The sequence below is a fragment of the Dermochelys coriacea genome, chromosome 4, assembly GCF_009764565.3.
Source record: "Dermochelys coriacea isolate rDerCor1 chromosome 4, rDerCor1.pri.v4, whole genome shotgun sequence".
NCBI lineage: Eukaryota > Metazoa > Chordata > Testudines > Dermochelyidae > Dermochelys > Dermochelys coriacea.
The window spans coordinates 60,033,066-60,055,653 of NC_050071.1; the positions used below are offsets into that span (position 1 = coordinate 60,033,066).

The 22,588-nt window shown below is 41.9% G+C and overlaps 2 protein-coding genes across 7 annotated transcripts in view; both read left to right on the top strand.

Annotated features, from left to right (window-relative positions):
- The window catches only part of FHIP1A (FHF complex subunit HOOK interacting protein 1A), a 147,794-nt gene that overhangs the window by 69,847 nt on the left and 55,359 nt on the right, over positions 1-22,588 (top strand). The gene's annotated exons all lie outside the window — the stretch shown is intronic.
- Positions 20,998-21,878, top strand: LOC119854433 (ER membrane protein complex subunit 3-like). Its single transcript, XM_038398825.2, has one exon. It carries the CDS (start codon positions 21,039-21,041, stop codon positions 21,822-21,824), a length of 786 nt encoding a protein of 261 aa, XP_038254753.1. The 5' UTR covers positions 20,998-21,038; the 3' UTR covers positions 21,825-21,878.

A 22,588-nucleotide genomic window follows, 5' to 3' on the forward strand; every position in this document is an offset into this window, starting at 1 on the left:
CTCTGTTTCACTGATCATGATACAGGGAGCATGCATAGTGCAATTAAAACATTCAGAATACTGAGGAGCAAATAACTTCTGTATCTTAAGAGGGCTTTTTCTGTGATATATTAATTCATCACCAATTCATCAGTTTTAGAACAGATTTAGTAATAACTGCATTTATTTTTCATTAGTTTTCAAAGACAGAGCACTTGGTATTATATGAACTTTTCCAGAAGGAAAATGAACTGCCTTCCTAGCCATTCAGTGATTATCCGGTGCTGTGAGAGTAACCAGGAGTTAATCTTAACAAAATAAGTGTGTTTGAGAAGACTGGGTAATCCTAGGTGCTGACAGGTTAGAAACTCTTTTACCCTTTGAGTAAACTCTTTGATGATCAGTTTAATATGACAATGAATTGTGATAAAAAGTATTATTTATGTGATGAAAGTATTATTTTGCGTGTGGAAGGCAGGGTGGAGTAGAAAAAGTATGACAGAGGAAGAGAGGCATATAAAAATGGATAACGAAGACTGAACTATTAGCATTAATAGTGGGGTAGTTGGAAAACTTGTTCAGTAGTTTATTATATGGTATATTATATAGTATTATGGTATATCGTATTCCATAATTCATCTGTCAAAATATAAAAGTTGATTGACATTTTGCCTTTCATTGACAATTGATACTTCTGTAGTTTCCATGTCTTCATAATTTCCTGGCCATTCCTGGCAAGAGAATAGGACAGAATTCGTACAATCCGTGGGTATAATTCTGGATAATTATCTGATGATTCTGTTTGCAGTCCTAGACTACCACTAATTTCAGTCCTTGTAGAAACCGTTGACACTGCATATTTGTTCAACTCACCGTTTCAATATTCAGCTCTTAAACTTGTATAGCAAGACAATAAACATGTTATATCATTCCAGATTTTCCACCAATTTACAAAGAAATCCTGAAGGAGAATTGCCAGACTTAAATAAAAATAGTGTTCGATTTCAGGAAAAAAAAGAGACTCTTACAATTGCTTATTTTTAAAAATGTATCGTTTTATTGTGGTTTTTATGCCACAGCCTGAGGGGGAAAGACTAGCAGAGCTAAAATGAGGAGTCCTTGTGGCACCTTAGAGGCTAACATATTTATTTGGGCATAATCTTTTGTGGGCTATAACCCACTTCATCAGATGCATGGAGTGAAAAATACAGTAAGCAGGTATAAATATACAGCACATGTTATGCAGTCTCTCCTTGGAGTCTGTTTTTCAAGGTTTTTTTGTTGAAGAATGGCCACTTTTAAGTCTATTATTGAATGTCCAGGGAGATTGAAGTGGTCTTCTACTGGTTTTTGAATGTTACAATTCTTGATGTCTGATTTGTGTCCAGTTATTCTTTTGCATAGAGACTGTCTGGTTTGGCCAATGTACATGGCAGAGGGGCATTGCTGGCATATGATGGCATATATTACATTGGTAGATGTGCAGGTGAACGAGCCCCCAATGGTGTGGCTGATGTGGTTAGGTCCTATGATGGTGTCCCTTGAATAGATATGTGGACAGAGCTGGCAACAGGGTTTGTTGCAGGGATTGGTTCCTGGGTTAGTGTTTCTGGTGTGTGGTTGCTTCAGGTTGGGGGGCTGTCTCTCAAGGTCTGTGAGAGTGATGGGTCGTCCTTCAGGATAGGTTGTAGATCCTTGACAATGTGCTGGAAAGGTTTTAATTGGGGGCTGTAGGTGATGGCTAATGGTGTTCTGTTACTTTCTTTGTTGGGCCTGTCCTGTAGTAGGTGACTTCTGGCTCGGTCAATCTGTTTCCTCACTTCCCCAGGTGAGCATTGTAGTTTTAAGAATGCTTAATAGAGATTCTGTAGGTGTTTGCCTCTGTCTGAGGGATTGGAGCAAATGTGGTTGTATCTTAGGGCTTGGCTGTAGACAATGGATCGTGTGATGGAGTTTGGATGAAAGCTGGAGGCATGTAGGTGAGTATAGGGGTCAGTAGGTTTCCGGTATAGGGTGGTGTTTATGTGACCATTGCTTATTTGCACTGTAGTGTCCAGGAAGTGGATCTCTTGTGTGGACTGCTCTAGGGTATGGGAGTTGCTGTTCTATCCTTTTCTCTAACTAGACAGGAAAAGCAGCTGTTCCACTTGCATTCTCTCTCTCAGCTTCAAAGGAAAGATTGCGATCAAATAATAAATTTGATGCAATAAACCAGATAGTGGTTACCCTGAAAAACTTCATTAGCTTTCTAAACAAATTTATAAAGAAAATGCCTTCTGAAAAGAGGTGAACAAAATCCCAGACTTGTTAGTCATTGTTAAAGTAATAGATTCATGGTTTTTCTTTTTCTCCCCTCATTCAGAAGACAAGGACTGTAAAGAAAGCATCTGTTTGTGTTGGTGCTACATTTTTACTGTTCCCTAATTTGATTATCTGGCTCTTCCCTTTCGCCCCGGTTACACAGTTGGCAATGTGTGTGATGGAGGTGCTCTGGCTCCCAGCCAAAGGGATTAATATTGCTTTTCCCAGACTGTAGTCATGTGCCTTGTTTTCAAGGCAAAGATAGTCACAAGACCAGAAGATGGCATGACATTAATCAATTTCTAGGATACTGACTAACAAGATTGAGAAATGTACAAACATAACCTGTTCTTGTAACCATCTTAATAGTGCAGTCTTGCATTACAAGATCAGAGATGGAGAATTCATTTGTGCTCACAAGCATGAACAGCTCCACGCTATTCTCGCATGACAAAGTATTTGCACTCTTGGGAAGGTTGGTGCAGTTTAGAAAAATAGTATTTTCTATGAAGGGTGTAAAATGCACTAAAAGTAAGTGGAACCAGATTTTGTAATGTAATCTCTTTCATTTTTCTGCACTTATTTGTAAAAATATTAGATATTTCAAAGGTAAAAACACTTGCTGGCTGCCAGTAAAGTAAATTGGAATTGTAAGGCAACTCTTTTTTGCTTTAGAATGGACTCTGTCCTTCCTAACCAGTATTATTTAGCTGTCCTCGCTACATAAAATGATTGGTTAAGTGATCAGCCTACGATGGCAATATTGGGGATAAAAATACATTTTTAAATTGGACAAACATTAGAAAAATGCACAATATGGTCACACAATAACAATCTGTGTTCCTCAACTTTAATTGCATATGATTTTCCTCTCTTTTTATCATATTTTTGAAGAGACACGTACTTGTATTTCACAGAAATTGCCTTGAAGAGCCCTGACCCCCTCTTCCACACTCCCATATCTAAAGAAAAAACTGCACTTTGGCTTTGTCTATTGATAATGAGTCTGCATTATGCAAGTGTATTTGTGTTCAACAGTGAACTTTTTTGACTTTGTGTACTGTTTATACTAGTTTATATAAAAATAAATAAATCAAAATGCACCAAAGACCAATCCAATAGATTTTTACTGCAACTGCTCTGTACAGTATTCCTTTTTAAAAACAGGGTATCATCTTGGAGTTCTCAGGGAGTTATTTTCAATTAGAGAATGCACCTAGATGGTTCACAGATCTCGCAAGAGAAGGGCAGACTTTCAAAAGTAAAAAATAGTTGCTAGGCATCTTTCTGCCATGTGTGCCTTTGAAAATCTCCCCCTGAGCCTCTGAAAATATTTGACCCTTTTTATCTTGAATCTATGTTATCTATAGTATTTAGGAATTTGTTTAAAAGTTGTACTGTCTCTTGGAATATATTTGCATTCTTGGGTAGGTCAGTGCAGTTTAGAAAAATAGCATATCTTCTACCAAGTACGTGGTAATATACCTGCCTTCCAACTTCTAGAGCGGGTATCCTACAAACTGTATCACTGACTACACGACCCTATCTGATTCATTCCCTAAATCCTGTGCATGGAATGAGGCAGTGGTCCTGTGGGGAAAAGTCTTGAATTATATGATCATATGCTATACCATAATGCATATGCACAAGGGGGCTAAATTAAAGTTGCACTGGCTAGCTTTATATTCTAGCATTTCCAAATATTTAAGTGCTCGACTTTCAACGTAAATAAAATAAAAGGTTCTGGCATTAAAATTTTTGGGAAAAAAAAAAGGTTTTAAGTAATTTTATTGTATGTAGGCACCTTTTTTTGAAAGGTAAAAACAAATTCCATTATGTGGAACTGCAGCCCTCTCCTACCCCCATCATGCATCATTGGTAGAATGTGAACTTTGAACCTCTAGCACTGCTTGAGCTGCAGGACTAACTACATTAGCTGGCAGCAGGTGAAGGCTGCTATTGGGTTTGGGAATGGACTGCTGAGGCTGAATGCTTGGTCTGCAGTGGGAGTAGTTGTGGGTGATCCTAATCCAGATCTCTCTCTCCCCTTCCCAGGGAAGCTGTCTGCTTCCTATGTTTGTGCTGCACTTTAGTGATAGCATGGTTCTGACCTTAGACTAGAAGGTTCATGTTCAGTTGGTTGATTTGCTATGCTGCCAAAATTTTGCTGCCACCTCAAGTGACAGAAAGGAAAAAGTGACTTTTCAAAAGTTTTTATCTCTGCCAACCTTAAACAGAATTCAGGGAAAAGAAAAGGCACTTCACTGGCCCCAGGACTTTCTCCTTTCTGAAACTCAAGAGCCTGCTGCAAGCCAGAGGAAGTGGGAGAACTTTAAAAAAAAAATCTTATAGGAATTTTTTTTTATAATAGAAAGTATTAAGTAACCTAAATACAGGGCTTGCTACCAGCTCCCCCAGTAATAATCTATTTGGTGCAGAATGTAAAATGTGCACATTTTAACAGACCTCTACACTAGTACTTCTGTTGATTAATTTGTGACTCACTTCTACCATTCTGCAGTGTAATGAGACACCTTTGTGTTAAATGTGACTTGTTTTTCAGTCATGCCATGTCAGAGTTAACACTACCAGATGTGTCCATTTTACATAGTGCATTATTCTAAACATAACTGAAAGAAATAAGCTTTTTCTAGTTGAGAATTCAAGGCAAAGAGACCATTCATTAAATTCATTTCCTTTCATATCCTTTAGGATATGAGATATAATAGTCTTGAATTGTTGGATAAATATGTTGGGATGATTATAGAAGTTTATCTCCCTAGAAGAAATAACTTTCAGTAGCTGCAGAATGAAAAGAGGTAAATGACAGTAGATTTTCACATGGATTTAAACCATCTAGTCAATAACTATAATCCATTTGTTGTAAACCGATTGACAAACGTGCAGGGATTTCCTTACCTAAGCTATAATTACTTTAAAGAAAAACACCTTATACATTTCCTGTAAAGTATGTAACATATTGCTAAAGCACAATGGTTAAATTCTCTTTTTGTAGAAACTTGGTAAACCAAATGAGCTGCTGAGGGGAAAAATGAATTTGCTTTTGTAAATTTATATCAAATTTAGGATAGTCAAAAGATAAGCTTTGCTTGATATGATGCTCATTATAGCAATTGAGTTTGAGAGGTGAACTTTTATTATTTTAATTTTAAACCTGTTTGAAGATTTTGCTCTTACAGCATATTTAGTCTACAATACAGACCTATATCAGTTGAGCCCTGCATGGAGTCAAATTTGTATCCGTGAATAGGAATCTGTCTCTGCAGCGGCGAAAGGAGCAGAACATGGGACTGCCGCTCCCAGCAGCCAGCGCCCCATGCCAGCAGCTCCTCCGGCACAGCTGTACCGCCCCCAGCCCCACCCACTGGGACAGGCACCAGGCTCACTGGCAGCTGTCCCTGGTTGCCCTCTCGTTTTCAAGCGGCGCACACGTCCCCAGACGTGGAGGAGATGCAGACAGCTGCACGGAAGAGACAGAGGCAGAGCTATGGGCAGTACAGCTGCCCCGGAGGAGCGGCGGCCTCACGTTATGCTCCTTTTGCTCCTGCGATTCTGCGTATACCGATTTATATCCACGGATATCCACATCCGTGGATATAAATTTGTATCCACACAGGGCTCTATATATCAGTATAACTACGACACTCAGGGGTATAAAAATCCACCCCTGTGAGTGATGTAGTTATACTGACCTAACCTCAGGTGAGAAAGCTCTATGTTGACAGGAGACCTTCTCCCATTGACATAGCTACTGCCTCTCAGGGAGGTGGATTAACTACCTCTCTCCCAATGACGTAGTAGCTGAAGCACTGTACATGAAGACAATCCCTGAGTGTTAATCTTGTAGAAGGCAGTTAAAATAGTAGGTAACTTGAACTTGATAAATCTTTTTGATCTAATGGCAGCAGCATTTATCCACCCCCTCACGCTCATTTTACCATTGAGAATAGGGCTGGGTAGGTGTATGTGTGTAAGCGTCCGTGGGGATAATAACTAAAAGGTAAAGTTCTTCTGCAAGTATAAGTGTGAGAGCAGGCATTGTGTTTTTAATACAGTAGCTGAAGTACCAGGGTCATTTTAAAAATGTGGCATATAACTTTAATGTGTTATACAGAGGCATAGATTAAGTACGTGTATAACTAGTTGCAAGTTTGGGACCCAAAAATGCACATTGGTAATTTTTTGATGTAATTATGTTGTGGATTAAGACTGACCGTGCAAAAATCTTTGTCAATTGCCATAAAAATGTATTGTGGATCTTATTATGCTTCCAATCAGCTCAAGTGATTTTTATTGTTGGTCTGGTTTTGAGGATTGTACATTTGTCCATTATTGTTATGGATGCAAGTATATTGAATAACTGCTTAATTTTGTTTCTAGTAATGTCCATAGACATTGGAGACTAGAAATTGTTACTCAATTCATCTTTCTGTTGTCCTGAAGAGTTTGTAAATGTATCAAGCATAGAAGCTTCCACTGCTTCCCGTGGGAGATTATTCCACAGGTTCATATATTTCCATCTCAGGAAGGTTTCTCCTACAATACAGCCTAAATATTCCTTTTAATTTCATCATTCTGGTTATATATCCCCTCTTACTATTCTAAATAACTGCAGTGGAGTTTTCCTGTTCAGTCTCATGAATTAAATGGATTTGTGCCTGCTGACATCACTGGTGAATTTTGCCCCAAGTGTGTAAGTCTTATAATCTCATACAGGTGTCAGAATTATTGTAGAAAGTAACATCAATTTTCTAAGGCGGTGTTTCTCAAACTGTTTATCATTCAGCCCACAATGTGCGACGTGGGCTGCAGGCTGAGAACCACAGTCCCCCCACAATCCCCTATGCCTAGAGCCCCTGCCCAGAGCAGGGCCAGGAACTGAGCCATGTGCACTGGGCCAGGCACCCAGGACCCAGACCCCCACGTTGGACTGGGCAGCTGAACCCTGGATGCTGCCCGGTGGGGCCGGGTGGCCAGACTGTGGGACAGCCCGCTGGGAGGGGCTGGACAGCCAGAGCCAAGGACGCTGTTGTGCGGGGCCAGGCAGCAGCTGTAGACTGATCCCGAGACTCCTTCACCTGGGGCTGGACAGCTAGACCCCGGGACCCAGCAACTGGACCCGACCCCAGGAGCAGAGCCCCACCTAAAACCCGGGGGTGCTGCAGAACCCCAGCAAAACTCTAGTTCCCAGCGCCTCACCACCACCACTGCCCAGAGCACCTCCCCCCAAAAAACCTACCCACAGAGCCACTCTCCTGCACTCTATGGCATTCACCAACCCCCTGCTGGCAGGAGCGCTCATAGAGTATCAGGGTTGGAAGGTACCTCAGGAGATCATCTAGTCCAACCCCCTGTTCAAAGCAGGACCAATCCCCAATTTTTGCCCCAGATCCCTAAATGGCCCCCTCAAGGATTGAACTCACAACCCTGGATTTAGCAGGCCAATGTTCAAACCACTGAGCTATCCCTCCCCATGCAAGATGCTGTCTCCCCCCTCAGCCACTCTCGCCCCCAACCTGACCAGTACGGCAAATTTTGAATTTTTTTTAACACACAGCTGGGCCGCAGGTTGAGAACCGCTGTTCTAAGGATATAAGTCAGAAGTGAGCAAAGCCCGCGGGACCCTCCTGCCCAGCTCCCTGAGCTCCTGGCCTGGGAAGCTAGGCCCCGGCCCCTCCTCCACTGTTCTCCCTCCCGCACAACCTCAGCTCACTGTGTCATTGGCACAATGCTCTGGGCGGCAGGGCTGCAAGCTCCTGGGGCAGCGCAGCTGCAGAGCCGTGGCCTGACCCAGTGCTCTGTGCTGCGTGGTGTGTGGCTGGCTCCAGCTGGGTGGCGCAACGGTAGCACCGCCAGCCACCAATGCTTCAGGCAGTGCGGTAAGGGGGGGTTGGATAGAGGGCAGGGCAGTTCGGGGGGGGGTTGGTCAGGGGATGGGGGTGTGGATAGGGGTCGGAGGGGAACAGGGAGGGGTTGAATGGGGGCAGGAGTCCCGGGGGGGCAGTCAGGAAGGAGGGGTGGTGGTGGGGGCAGTCAGGGAGAAGGGGGGTTGGATGGGGCGGCGGGGGGCAGTTGGGTGGGGGTTCCAGGGGTGGTCAGGAGACAAGGAGCAGTGGGGGGTGGATGAGGCAGGGGTCCCAGGGGGGCCGTCAGCTAACGGGGGGGGTTGGATGGGGCAGGAGTCCCGGGGGGGGCCCATCAGGGGGAGAGAATCAGGGGCTGGGCCACACCTGGCTTTTTGGGAGGCACAGCCTCCCCTAACCGGCCCTCCATACAATTTTCGAAACCCGATGCAGCCCTCAGGCCAAAAAGTTTGCCCGCCCCTGGTTTAAGTGCATCATTTTGATGTCTTTCTCTTCTACCACCAGAGCCTAGTATGTTGAGCAGTTTCTGTTTAATGTCTGGTGATTGTTGTTCTATTTCCCTCCACTTTTTAATGAACATGTTCTGTTTTGTTTTTCCTTTATACTATATTAATACCTAGATTCTTTTCTTTGTAAAGGAATCACAAGGTAGCTTGTCATGCAGTTACTTGTTTTATCCCCCTAGGGGTTGCTCTTTCTCTGTAATATCTCAATATCTTCAGTATGATATTTTAATCTGGAGTGTGTTTGAATGAAATGAATGTTTTGCTGATACAACTCAACAGAAGAAAGTTCTCTTTTGTCTCAAACTTATTAATGTTGTTCATCTTGCTGACTGTGTTCTTGTCAGAATATTCTATAATGATTTCTATAGTGAATCAGCAGAGTTATGGTTTGTAACTGAATAAAAAGAAATCAAACCTAGCTAGATTATTTTATTAAGCTTATCGTTCAGACTGAATCTTTAAAAACTAACTTTAAAAAAAAATCCTACCCCCTCCTTCCCAGTGTAGTTTAGAGTTCTAACATTCCTATTCTTGTTGTATTTATTGTCAGCTTTTCACTGAAAGGAAACCTAAATTATGTTCTGGCTGAGTGTTACTGCTAGATGGTGCAGAATAAACAGATACAAATTTTGGGTTTTAAGGGCTGTGGTTGCAACTTCATTCATAAATTTGATTAAACTCAGTCTGTGATCTGAACTATTAACTGCTACCAAGTTGACACAGTCATTGTGGTCTTCCTGTAATAGGCCCAACTGGTACTAGGAGCTGAAGTACCATAGAAAAATAAGTTTCCACCCCCTATACTTGTGAAAAGAATAAGGGTATGCTGATAGCAGTATATTGTGCAATGATGCTGTACCTTTCATCAGTGGTAACTGCAGTCTCAATTTAGCTCACCTGTTCCTTTCTGAGCTCATGTGTGTGACACAGGGATAAGACCATGGCTGTTTATACCTCCAGGGACTCTGCCACAGAAACACCTGGGAATTCAGCTGTTCACGCGGGAAGCCTGGGAGGGCTGAGAGGTGGCTTCACGCTCAGGCCCAGGGAGGCAGAGGTGAGCTGGGGCTGGGAGCGGTTCCCCTGCGGCCCTCCCGCCCCCCGGTTACCTGTTGCGGCGCGGGCGGCCCTCCTCGCACCCCCCCCCGCCCAAGCTCACCTCCGCCTCTGGCTCTGCCTCCCTGGGCCTAAGCACAAAGCCGCCACCTGTTTCTCAGCCCTCTTATGCTTCCCGCACAAATAGCTGATTCGCAGGAAGTCGGGGGGGAGGGGCGGAGAAGCAGAGCGGGGCGGCGCATTCAGGGGAGGAGGTGGAGGCAGAGCCACTTTGGGCCAGTTGTTAAATTTAAAAGCCCTGCTCCCCCCCTAGCTATGCTACCCCACCTCTAGGAGCCAGAGGGACCTGCCGGATGCTTCCTGGGAGCCGCCCCATGTAAGCACCCCGGGACTCCCCACCCGGCCCCCTGGCAGCTTCCTCTGGCTCTTAGGGGTGGGGCACGGTGGGCACATACTACGGTGGCCCATGAGACCCTCCTTGCATGGTTCTGGGGGCAGTCAGGGGACAGGGGAGGGGGGTGGATGAGGCAGCAGTCCTGGGGGCGGGGGCGGACCATGACCCCCTTGTGAGGTGAGGAGGGAACTGGTTGTTAAGATTTTGGCAGCTCATCACTACCCCCAGGGGTACATGTATACCTGGTTGAGAGCCACTGGGATAATAGGTTTCAGAGTAGCAGCCGTGTTAGTCTGTATTTGCAAAAAGAAAAGGAGTACTTGTGGCACCTTAGAGACTAACAAATTTATTAGAGCATAAGCTTTCGTGAGCTACAGCTCACTTCATCGGATGCATTTGGTGGAAAAAACAGAGGAGAGATTTATATACACACACACAGAGAACATGAAACAATGGGTTTATCATACACACTGTAAGGAGAGTGATCACTTAAGATAAGCCATCACCAACAGCAGGGGGGGGAAGGAGGAAAACCTTTCATGGTGACAAGCAGGTAGGCTAATTCCAGCAGTTAACAAGAATATCAGAGGAACAGTGGGGGGTGGGGTGGGAGGGAGAAATACCATGGGGAAATAGTTTTACTTTGTGTAATGACTCATCCATTCCCAGTCTCTATTCAAGCCTAAGTTAATTGTATCCAGTTTGCAAATTAATTCCAATTCAGCAGTCTCTCGTTGGAGTCTGTTTTTGAAGCTTTTTTGTTGAAGTATAGCCACTCTTAGGTCTGGGATAATGGATAATACTTACTCCTGCCTTGAATGCAGGGGACTGCACAAGGGGACCTCTCGAGGTCCCTTCCAGTCCTAGTTCTTACTGCTCAGTACAAAGGAAAGGGGTGAAGTTTCATGTAGGAAACTAACTTAACTGGAAGACAAGTTCTAAAATTGATTTTTATTTACTTGGTTTTTTTAACTGTTACACTGACTTATTTCTTTATCACCTGTGCCTCCACAATCCCACTAAACTCGTGCTGCAATAGTTCTGTTGAGGTAAACTGTAACTCAAAAACCTCGGCTGCTACTCTGAAATCTGTCAAAAACCTGTGTGATCCTCTAATCATACTACTGCTTGCAAATGACTTGAGGGGCAAATACAAAATGAGCGGAAAATACAGAGAGAGAATGCGAGCTGTTATTTTCCCAAATTCTTTTAGTTTGTTAATGCATGCCATTCCGGATGGGACCATGAATACTCTTTAGAGATTTGCCTTGTAGTTGTATCAGACCTGTGTACAAATGACATGATCCTCCTCAAAACATGATTTGGTTTGTTTTTTTCATGAGAACTATAAATCCTCACCCTGCTCCCTCTCCCTAAAGAAGTGTTAACAAAATATGATAGAAAATAGAAAATGACTACAGGTCATTGCGCTTTGCTAATACTGGTCAGTGGAATGGCTTCATATGCTGCTCTAAGTGATTCTGGTGACCAATCTCACAATAAAGTAATAGGACTGATAGGTAGAGTTCCCAAGACTAATCCAGCCAACTTGCATTAGCAGCACTGGGAGCTCTATGGTACATGGGCCACTGACTGTTGTAGGCATTTTGAATGTTGTGTGTCAATTAGATCTGCTCTAAGCAGAGTTAAATAACACGTTTAATAAAATGTCAGTAACCATCAGCAACTCATGTACACAATAGCTTCCAATGTTGCTAACATTAAAGGAGCTGAACCAGTGTTGTAACAATGTTCCATTTTTAGAAAGGTTTTAAAGAGGATATTTGAACACTTGCTGCATGCGTACTGGCTGTTACATTTATTACATAGTGACTAGTCGTGTTGTCACTATCCCTTTGTTTGATAAAGCCCTTTGGAATACCTTATGTTTGACAAGCACTGTATCACAGCAAATTTTGCTCAAATATTTATGATTATAATTATAAACTCCACCTAAAGGATCCTTGCACTCATTGGGGGAAATTACAGCTGTAAAATTTTATGCCCTTAAAACCTAATAACCATGAAAAAAATACTTTTCAGAACAAACTACTCAGATAACAGTTGATCTCAGACAGTAAAATCCTATTAGAATTAATTCCTTGATTCTCATTAATCCTTCTGCCTGATTTTTACTGACTTCCCATAACACAAAACACACACAATTTTAGATTCTTGCCTAAAAACATTTAGCCTGCAGCACAGTGATGCAGTGCTATGTTAATTTGCACATAATCCACCTACAGATTATATACCTAAAAGTTGCTAGGAAGAACAGATGATTCTCTCAGTACAAATACAAAATGCTTTGTCAGTAACACATTTTCCAGTAGTGTGGCTTAAAAAGGTCACAGCAACAATGAATAAAATGGAAAGATGTGGGGGGATATTTTCAGGATCAGTTCAGTCCACTCAGAGAAAGTATTTACTTCAATTTCTGACTTTCTCTTGATATTCATATTGGAATCCTCTGGCGCCAGTTTTGGATATATACTGAGATACTGGTGTCTGATAAGTAACACAAACTAGAGCAGTGTAAATATCTGACTTTTCATTTTGCTAGCAGTTCGGGGGGTGGGGGGTGGGGGTGGGAATACTTTCTGTTCAACCCAAAACAGATTTCTTTCTTTCTCTGTCTGTCTGACTTTCATTGAAGGAAATTTCTAAGCAAAAAGACCCAAAGACTGTAGCATCAATTTATTATTTGAGAATCAGAATGCAAAACCAACTAAAAATAAAATCGGGACAGATTCATTGTCCACAGTGAGTGAAATTCAAAAACAAAGAGCATAAATTTGTTTAGAGCAGGGGTCTGCAACCTTTCAGAAGTGGTGTGCCGAGTCTTCGTTTATTCACTCTAATTTAAGGTTTTGTATGCCAGTAATACATTTTAACGTTTTTAGAAGATTTCTTTCTATAAGTCTTTAATATATAACTAAACTGTTGTTATATGTAAAGTAAATAAGGTTTTTAAAATATTTAAGAAACTTCATTTAAAATTAAATTAAAATGCAGAGCCCCCCAGACCGGTGGCCAGGACCCAGGCAGTGTTAGTGCCACTGAAAATCAGCTTGCCTGCCCCTGGTTTAGAGTGTTCTGTTTTTTTTTTCTTGTTTAATCTACGGTGCTGTTAGTAACAAAATTAAGGGGTTTATTTTAAACTGGCAATATAGGTTTAACTATCTCAAGGTTCCACCTTTTGTCTAAACCCGGATTGAATGATCAACTATTATAATTTCCCTTTCATTGGCCTTGAACAAGTGCAACTGGACTTCTCCTGCAGTTCATTCACAATGATGCTTCCAAGATCTCCCTGGCTCAATGCTCAGCTCCTGCTGCAAAATGCAAACTTCTTGTCTTAACCTTCAACTCCCTTCATGTGACTCAAGAATCTCTTGATGTCAGCTGCCAAAGGGGCATAGAGCTTGCAGGTATCTCCTATGTCGGTCCTGTATATTCTAGTTCACCAAAGAGGGTGATGTGAGATCTCTAATAAAACCTTATGTCATACTGATCCTTACAATCACTGCAAGATGTATATATGGATGATATTTAAGGAGTTGTATATGTGTATTGAAAATATGTTTTAAAGTCTGTCACCAACCAAAGAGGAAAATAGGCTTTCTTCCAGACAGGAGGCAATATATGTATCTCTCTTTAGAAATGTAAATTAAGCATTGTAAGCCAACACAATGGAAGCCTTATTTACGGACAGAGTCAACCAGAAAGGAGCACACAGGAAAAAATAAGTCTTGGGGGTTAGCCTGGTCGTGTGCTAAGACAATGAACTTTGGGGACATATGTTGGAGATGAGGAAGACACCCCTTTATCCTGCACTTAGGAAGTAAACTGACAGCACATTTACATTCATGAAAACTGGATCCCAATCAGCCTTGCAAAAGGCTTTGAATGAGATAAGACTGCCTTAGACAGGAAGTTAGCCTGTTACATTTAGTCTCTAACAGTCATGTTATGATTTTGTTTTGTATGTAACCCTTCTGTCTTGATATCCTTACTCACTCGCTCTTAAATCTTGATCATTGATAATAAATTTGATTATTTTCACTATAACTGTATCTCAGTGCTGTGGTATTATAAAAGGAGTAGATCTTGAGCTAAATAAAACAAGCTGGTGTGTGCACTGTCCCCTTTGGGAATAGTAAACCTCGTATTTCTGAGTGTTCAGTGGATAGGAGGCTACAGGGGAACTCTTCAAAGGCTCTCGAGGAGTGGGGTGCACCTGTTGTTAACCTGCAAGGCAAAATGAGGACTGGCACAGCCCATTGGAGATTGTTTGGATGACTAACACACTGGTGGTGTCAGGGAGCTGGTACCCAGACAAGCACCAGCAAGTCTCCCTCTCGCTGGAGGCAGGGGCAGTAACCAGATGACTCACAATCCTGGGCACTCTGAGAACCAGCACATTTCACAATTTAACTTTACACTGAGAAGCTGAGGTATTTCCCTTGTGTAGACAAGTTCTCAATGGACTTTGTACAGGAATTGGGGAAAGAAATGCTCCCCACCAACGTGGGGGCTTGATGCACTGTGGCTGCACAGATACTGTCCTTTTGCCACAGGCCAGGGCTGTAGTTGCAACTAGGATCCATTTGTGTTCTTTTTACTGGATGGCTAGGCATATGGATTCAGTTACCTGAGGAAAAAAAATGTATTGCCCATACTAGAGCAGCAGCCAGCAAAAGTTCATCTATACAGTTAGTAAGTCATTAGCATAGTCAGGACTCAGGTTTTTCAAGACAGGGTGATTATAAACACCTGACCCCTGCCTGCACCAATACTGTTGGTAGTTATAATGCAGCTGTAGTGTTGTTGTGGGGGAAAATGTACACAAACTTTCCTAGTGAAGGCAAACTGTAATGGCAGATCCAGTGGCCATTCTCACAATATGTTGCCCCATTCTGCATTATCTTAGGGAGGGGAAAAGTCATGAACAAGAACTTCATAGCAATTAGATTCTTTGGAGTCCCTCTTTCTGGTTTCTGAATGGAACTGGTGAATTTCTCTTTAGGTCTTTCCATGCCTGCTGAGAATCCTAGCATTTGGGCAACCCTGTGAGAGCCTCTAATGACCAAGTCATCAATAGAAAGCCTTCCTTTTATCAAAAAGTGTTGTTAGATATGTGGACAGCCTCGAGAGAGAGAGAGAAAAATTATTTGATGTCTCATTTAAAGGACAGCCCTTCTAACAGGGCAGCAATAATACTTCCCATCAATGACAAGGATTGCAGATTTACTCAGCCTAAGTGCCCTCTGAAGATGGATGGGAAATCCCATTAGATCTGCTAGATGTCAGTTTCTTTGTTTTATTCTGCGGTTCTGCACTGATGTATGATAATAGCTGTCTGCATAAAGGTGTGCATTTATTATAACCTGTAAAGTACAGTCAAAATGGAATAAGTGATATACCAAGGGAATGAGCTGTGTTTATTTTATGTTTTTTTATAGGCAAACACTCAAGATGTTAGAATTTCGTGGGTAAATTGGGAGCTGCCAATGCTGCCTCTCTGATTAATGTTACTGAAAGATTTTTTTTCCAGTAAAGCTGCAAAAGGCAAATATTAGTATAGTTGTACACTGTGATATGTTACACACTTATTTGGTACATGTAATATTAAAAAGCTTTTTAAATGAAACCTTTTAAACAGAAATACTTAGTACTATTGTTTCCCCTGATGTCAAACTTTAGGGTGGTAAATTTTACATGTACAATAGCTTTTTTTGGAGAAAGCCATCTAAGGTACTTGCATAACCTCCATTACCTTAGTGTCTAAGTGCCTCACAATCTTAAATGTAGTTATCCTCCCAGTATTCCATTTATATAGGGAAGTATCCCATTTTGTTTTTGTAATTGTATTGTGGTGATAGTGATGTTAAGGTATCTAGATCTTTGGATAGGCATCTTTTTATTTTAAATATAAATAAAAATGAAAATTAAATTTCACAGATGGAGAACTGAGGCATAGAAAGACTAAGTGACTTGCCCAAATCACACAGCAAGTCTGTGGCAGGAAAGGCAATCAACCCAGGTCTCCAAGTCGAAGGCTGTCACCCTCATCACTGGATCACTCATACTCCCCTTCAACTTCTGTGTATAAATATACATCTTAAGACATGATTTTTCCTTTGTTTTATTTATCATAGATATAGCTGGCAATGCAGCTTATTATTAATGTTTTTCATACTTCAAGTTATAAGATACTTTCCCCCCACTCCCCAGTTGCTTATAACATTGCCAAACTTAAACTATTTGGGATGGAATTTTACATGCTGGATGTCTGCCTCAGGCTGGCCTTTTTTTAAAAAAAAAAGAAAAAAAAAAGAAAAAAGTTTCATCCAGAATGATTCAGCTGTTTCTGAGAATGAGGTTGGGAAAAAATATTGTTTTGCCATGTTTAAAAAAAAAAAGTTCTTACAACCATTTGGTTGAAAAGCTCTAGTGATTCCTTGCTTTGAAGCAAGGATTTAAAATTTGGCAGGAGGGCAACCCCTCTGTCCGCGATGTGCCTTCAGGGCCGGCACCAGCATTCCAAGCAGATGCCTGGGGTGGCAGTTCCTCCGGCCGCAGCAGCAATTTGCAGTAGCTTCTCTGTTCCACCCATGGTGGCGGCAGTTTGGCGGCAGCTTCTCCCCTTTGCCGGCCGCAGCAGCAATTTTTTTCACTGCTTGGGTCGGCAAAAACTGTAGAGCTGGCCCTGTGCGCCTTTCACTGTTTCTGTGAAAATCTGCCCAAATATGGCCAAGTTATAAACCTTTGAAAAAAATCTCAGTTCACAAGTGCACAGTAGAGATTTGTTAGATTTTCACAGCTGAACTGTGAAGATTCTCCAGTTTTCACCACTTCTGGTATGAATGGACTGTGCAAGCTCCATCACCAGAACAACCGGGCATGTTCTAGCCCAGGGCTACAGGGCTCTGCAGGGCATGTCCTGCAATTGCAGCTCCTGGTTGCTGCAGGCTGGGATGGAACCTGCACTTTGAGGAGGGAGACACTCTCTCCTGTGCTTTCCTTGAACCCCGGCTTGACACCCAGGCAGCATTGGAAGAGGAAGGTGCCTGACTCAAAAGCAAAGTTGACAATAGCTAGCATGGCAGGCAGGAGACCTGGGGGAAGGACTTGGATGGTGTATGTTAGAGAATGCGACTGGAATGAGGAGACAGGAGCGGGACAGGCTGGAGATGGCAGGGCAGAAGGGACTTAGGACTAAGACAATTGAATGTTGTCCTAGAGAACTGGATTCTGTCCCTTCTTCTGCCACAAAGTTCCTGTGAGATTTAAAGTCATTTAAACCAGATTTTTCCAGCTGGTGACTAATTATGTGCTCTTCATTTTTTGGGTGTCTGATTTGATACACTGGAATCTGATCTGCAGAAGTGATGAACACTTACTGGTGCAACTGAAGAACAAGGGAGCTGTGCTTGAACATACAGAGTGTTCTAAATGCTAAGTACTCAAAACAACCCGCATCTGGTCCTAGGCATCTCAAATTGAATGCCCACAATTAGTGGCCTTAATATTTCTGTGCCTCAGCTGCCCATCTGTAAACTGCCTCTCACCAGGTTATCATGAAAATAAATTTGTTTGTGAAGCACTTGGATATTCTAGAGGTGAGTCCATGAGGAAATAAATATTCTGTCTTCAATGCAGGGTTTGAATAGTATGCAGTAAATAAGGTATATGGTCACACTTTGAACAATAAGGATATAACAAAATGTTCAATAACTGTTCATTATGTGAGCACCAACCATCCTGTGCACTAAATGAGGCAGGCGCTCTGCAGAAAAAATATTATGTGATCATGTAATGAAAGACTGTACCATAAAGCATAGGCACAAGAAGGCTGGAATTAAAGTTGCACAGGCTTACCTTCATTCTTGCATTTCCCAACTTGAGTGCTTGACTTCGCAACATTCAAGGTTTTTTAGCAGTATTTTTATGTGTAATTTCCTAGGTTGTAAACTTTGTAAACTCCTGGAATTTTGTACTTACAATTGAGAGAGAAACTTTGTTATTGGCAGGTCTCAGATCACAAATTCTGCTTCCACTACAGAGTTCCATGAATGTAAGTAGAGCACAATAAGGGAGACGTTCACCATGGAGAGGAGAATTTTGATCTTACAAGAAATATACTAAAGAATACCTAATGTATTGTTTAAAGGCCTCTGGATTATGCAACAATTGTATTCTTTAAAACCTAAAGAGATACAGCCAAGACAACAGTCTTACAATGTGGTTTTATTAAGGCATGAGAATTTCCTGTTTTTATTTATTTTTTATATATATTATATAGTGTGTGTGTGTGTGTGTGTGTGTGTGTGTGTGTTCTACCTATATTCATGAAACTCTACAGGGACAGTATAATTTTATTCAATATCTGCCTCATAGTTATCACAAGTTTACAAAGCTCCAGGATGTCTAGAGTTGGAACAGGGATTGAAGAGAAAAATAATGTTTCAGACAGAACATCTCTATAAATAATCATGTTTAACTCCATATTCTCTGTTCTGACCTACTGTTCACAATATAATCTCACCTGTATGCATTTGTTCTCTGTTCCTACCTTCTTACAGGGATTTTCAGTTGTGATACAAGAGAGAGTTCAATTAAATGTCCAGATTTTTTTTGTGTGAAATTGAAAGCCCAGTTGGTTTGCCTGTTCTCCCTCACCCCCAAGAAAAAAGTAGATGCAGAGGGGAAATGTGGAATTATGTGGTTGTCCAAGACCTTGGTGCTTGGGAGAACAGTATGTTCTCATAAGCCTCTAATAAATATCTGGGAGATGTCTGATTTTCTGTTTCATTTTGACTCTACCCTGAAGGTGTATCACTGCTTTGATGCTAGGTTTCAGAGTAGCAGCCGTGTTAGTCTGTATTCGCAAAAAGAAAAGGAGTACTTGTGGCACCTTAGAGACTAACAAATTTATTAGAGCATAAGCTTTCATGAGCTACAGCTCACTTCATCGGATGCATTTGGTGGAAAAAACAGGGGAGAGATTTATATATGCACACACAGAGAACATGAAACAATGGGTTTATCATACACACTGTAAGGACAGTGATCACTTAAGATAAGCCATCACCAACAGCGGGGGGGGGGGAAGGAGGAAAACCTTTCATGGTGACAAGCAAGGTAGGCTAATTCCAGCAGTTAACAAGAATATCAGAGGAACAGTGGGGGGTGGGGTGGGAGGGAGAAATACCATGGGGAAATAATTTTACTTTGTGTAATGACTCATCCATTCCCAGTCTCTATTCAAGCCTAAGTTAATTGTATCCAGTTTGCAAATTAATTCCAATTCAGCAGTCTCTCGTTGGAGTCTGTTTTTGAAGCAACAATTTCCATCCCACCATCAACCTCAGCCTGGACCAGTCCACACAAGAGATCCACTTCCTGGACACTACGGTGCTAATAAGCGATGGTCACATAAACACCACCCTATATCGGAAACCTACTGACCGCTATTCCTACCTACATGCCTCTAGCTTTCATCCAGATCATACCACTCGATCTATTGTCTACAGCCAAGCGCTACGATATAACCGCATTTGCTCCAACCCCTCAGACCGAGACAAACACCTACAAGATCTCTATCATGCATTCCTACAACTACAATACCCACCTGCTGAAGTGAAGAAACAGATTGACAGAACCAGAAGAGTACCCAGAAGTCACCTACTACAGGACAGGCCCAACAAAGAAAACAACAGAACGCCACTAGCCATCACCTTCAGCCCCCAACTAAAACCTCTCCAACGCATCATCAAGGATCTACAACCTATTCTGAAGGACGACCCATCACTCTCACAGATCTTGGGAGACAGACCAGTCCTTGCTTACAGACAGCCCCCCAATCTGAAGCAAATACTCACCAGCAACCACACACCACACAACAGAACCACTAACCCAGGAACCTATCCTTGCAACAAAGCCCGTTGCCAACTCTGTCCACATATCTATTCAGGGGATACCATCATAGGGCCTAATCATATCAGCCACACTATCAGAGGCTCGTTCACCTGCGCATCTACCAATGTGATATATGCCATCATGTGCCAGCAATGCCCCTCTGCCATGTACATTGGCCAAACTGGACAGTCTCTACGTAAAAGAATGAATGGACACAAATCAGACGTCAAGAATTATAACATTCAAAAACCAGTTGGAGAACACTTCAATCTCTCTGGTCACTCGATCACAGACCTAAGAGTGGCTATCCTTCAACAAAAAAGCTTCAAAAACAGACTCCAACGAGAGACTGCTGAATTGGAATTAATTTGCAAACTGGATCCAATTAACTTAGGCTTGAATAGAGACTGGGAATGGATGAGTCATTACACAAAGTAAAACTATTTCCCCATGGTATTTCTCCCTCCCACCCCACCCCCCACTGTTCCTCTGATATTCTTGTTAACTGCTGGAATTAGCCTACCTTGCTTGTCACCATGAAAGGTTTTCCTCCTTCCCCCCCCTGCTGCTGGTGATGGCTTATCTTAAGTGATCACTCTCCTTACAGTGTGTATGATAAACCCATTGTTTCATGTTCTCTGTGTGTGTCTATATAAATCTCTCCTCTGTTTTTTCCACCAAATGCATCCGATGAAGTGAGCTGTAGCTCACGAAAGCTTATGCTCTAATAAATTTCTGCTTTCAGAAAATAGACGTCTGTAACTCTTCCTTAAACATGCCTTCAAAGTGGAGATCTCTTGCCATGAGCTCTTCTTCCACATCCTCTAATGCCCACTGATGATCAGTCAATTCCAAAGCTTCCCATTCCGTCTTAAAGGCTTTGTTAGTATCTGCGGGCATGGCCATTGCTGCTCCTGTCATCTGTTCCTGCATTACCCTAGATTGGCTCTCAATCCCGGAAGCGGAGTCAAGGCGAAGGAATCTACTCTAAAGATGAGCGAACCAGAGCTGCTGCTGGATTCCAATATCCGGTTATGGGTGGTTCTTCCAATTGTTTTCATAACATTCTTTGTTGGGATGATTCGTCACTACGTATCCATCTTGCTCCAAAGTGACAAAAAGCTCGCTAGGGAACAAGTGTCTGACAGCCAAGTCCTAATTCGAAGCAGAGTCCTCAGAGAAAATGGAAAATACATTCCAAAACAGTCTTTCCTGACACGGAAGTATTTCTTTAATAACCCAGAGGATGGATTTTTTAAAAAAACAAAAAGGAAGGTAGTGCCCCCTTCTCCAATGACAGATCCTACTATGCTGACGGATATGATGAAAGGGAATGTAACCAATGTTTTACCCATGATTCTTATCGGCGGTTGGATCAACATGACGTTCTCGGGATTTGTAACAACAAAGGTACCATTTCCCCTGACGCTGCGCTTTAAACCAATGCTGCAGCAGGGAATTGAGCTGCTCACTTTGGATGCATCCTGGGTGAGTTCTGCTTCATGGTACTTCCTGAATGTGTTTGGACTTAGAAGCATTTATACGCTCATCCTGGGTCAAGATAATGCTGCAGACCAATCTAGGGTAATGCAGGAACAGATGACAGGAGCAGCAATGGCCATGCCCGCAGATACTAACAAAGCCTTTAAGACGGAATGGGAAGCTTTGGAATTGACTGATCATCAGTGGGCATTAGAGGATGTGGAAGAAGAGCTCATGGCAAGAGATCTCCACTTTGAAGGCATGTTTAAGGAAGAGTTACAGACGTCTATCTTCTGAAAGCAGAGATGAGTTTTCATGCAAAGGCGTTTAAAAAAAAATCGGTTACTTACTCTAATAAATTTGTTAGTCTCTAAGCTGCCACAAGTACTCCTTTTCTTTTTGCTTTGATGCTGTGATATACAGGTAGTAAATAATGCATGAAAAGAAAAATCCAGTGTTTGGTCTCTATCTTATTCTCAAAGTCCTCTGAACTAATATGACATTTTAATTTATGTGACTTTGGATAACACAAGTTCTTTTCTTCTCTTCTATACTTTTATGATCCATGTTTATGGTATGTTTTAACATTGGATCAATGAATCCTGTTATTTGTATGCAGTGTTCTGTAGAGCTTTCTAAATGTACACAGTTTACCTTTTATTAATTAAAAAGGTCAAGTGTTTGAAAGAATGATTGTTTGTAAGGAAAAGATTATCTTAAAAAGCCCCAGAAATAACCTATAGCTTGTTTACATGTATAGCTTGCAGAATTAGTTGCTAAGCAATATTGTACAGAGAAGAGGATGTCAGAAAGCACGTGCACACACTCACACAAAAAGTAAATGTTCATGTACACCAGATTCGAATACCCTTATTCATGTTGAATATATCCCCTTACTCCACACACAATTTCACTGACTTCAACAGGGCTATTTGAGGAGTAAGGTGCTACTCGTTGTGACTAAAGATATGGGAATCTAGCCCTAAGCAATTTGCTTATAAAGCATTCCACTCAGATCGAAGTCTCAAGGAAATGTATGTCAGTGTTTAACTAAGTCCTGC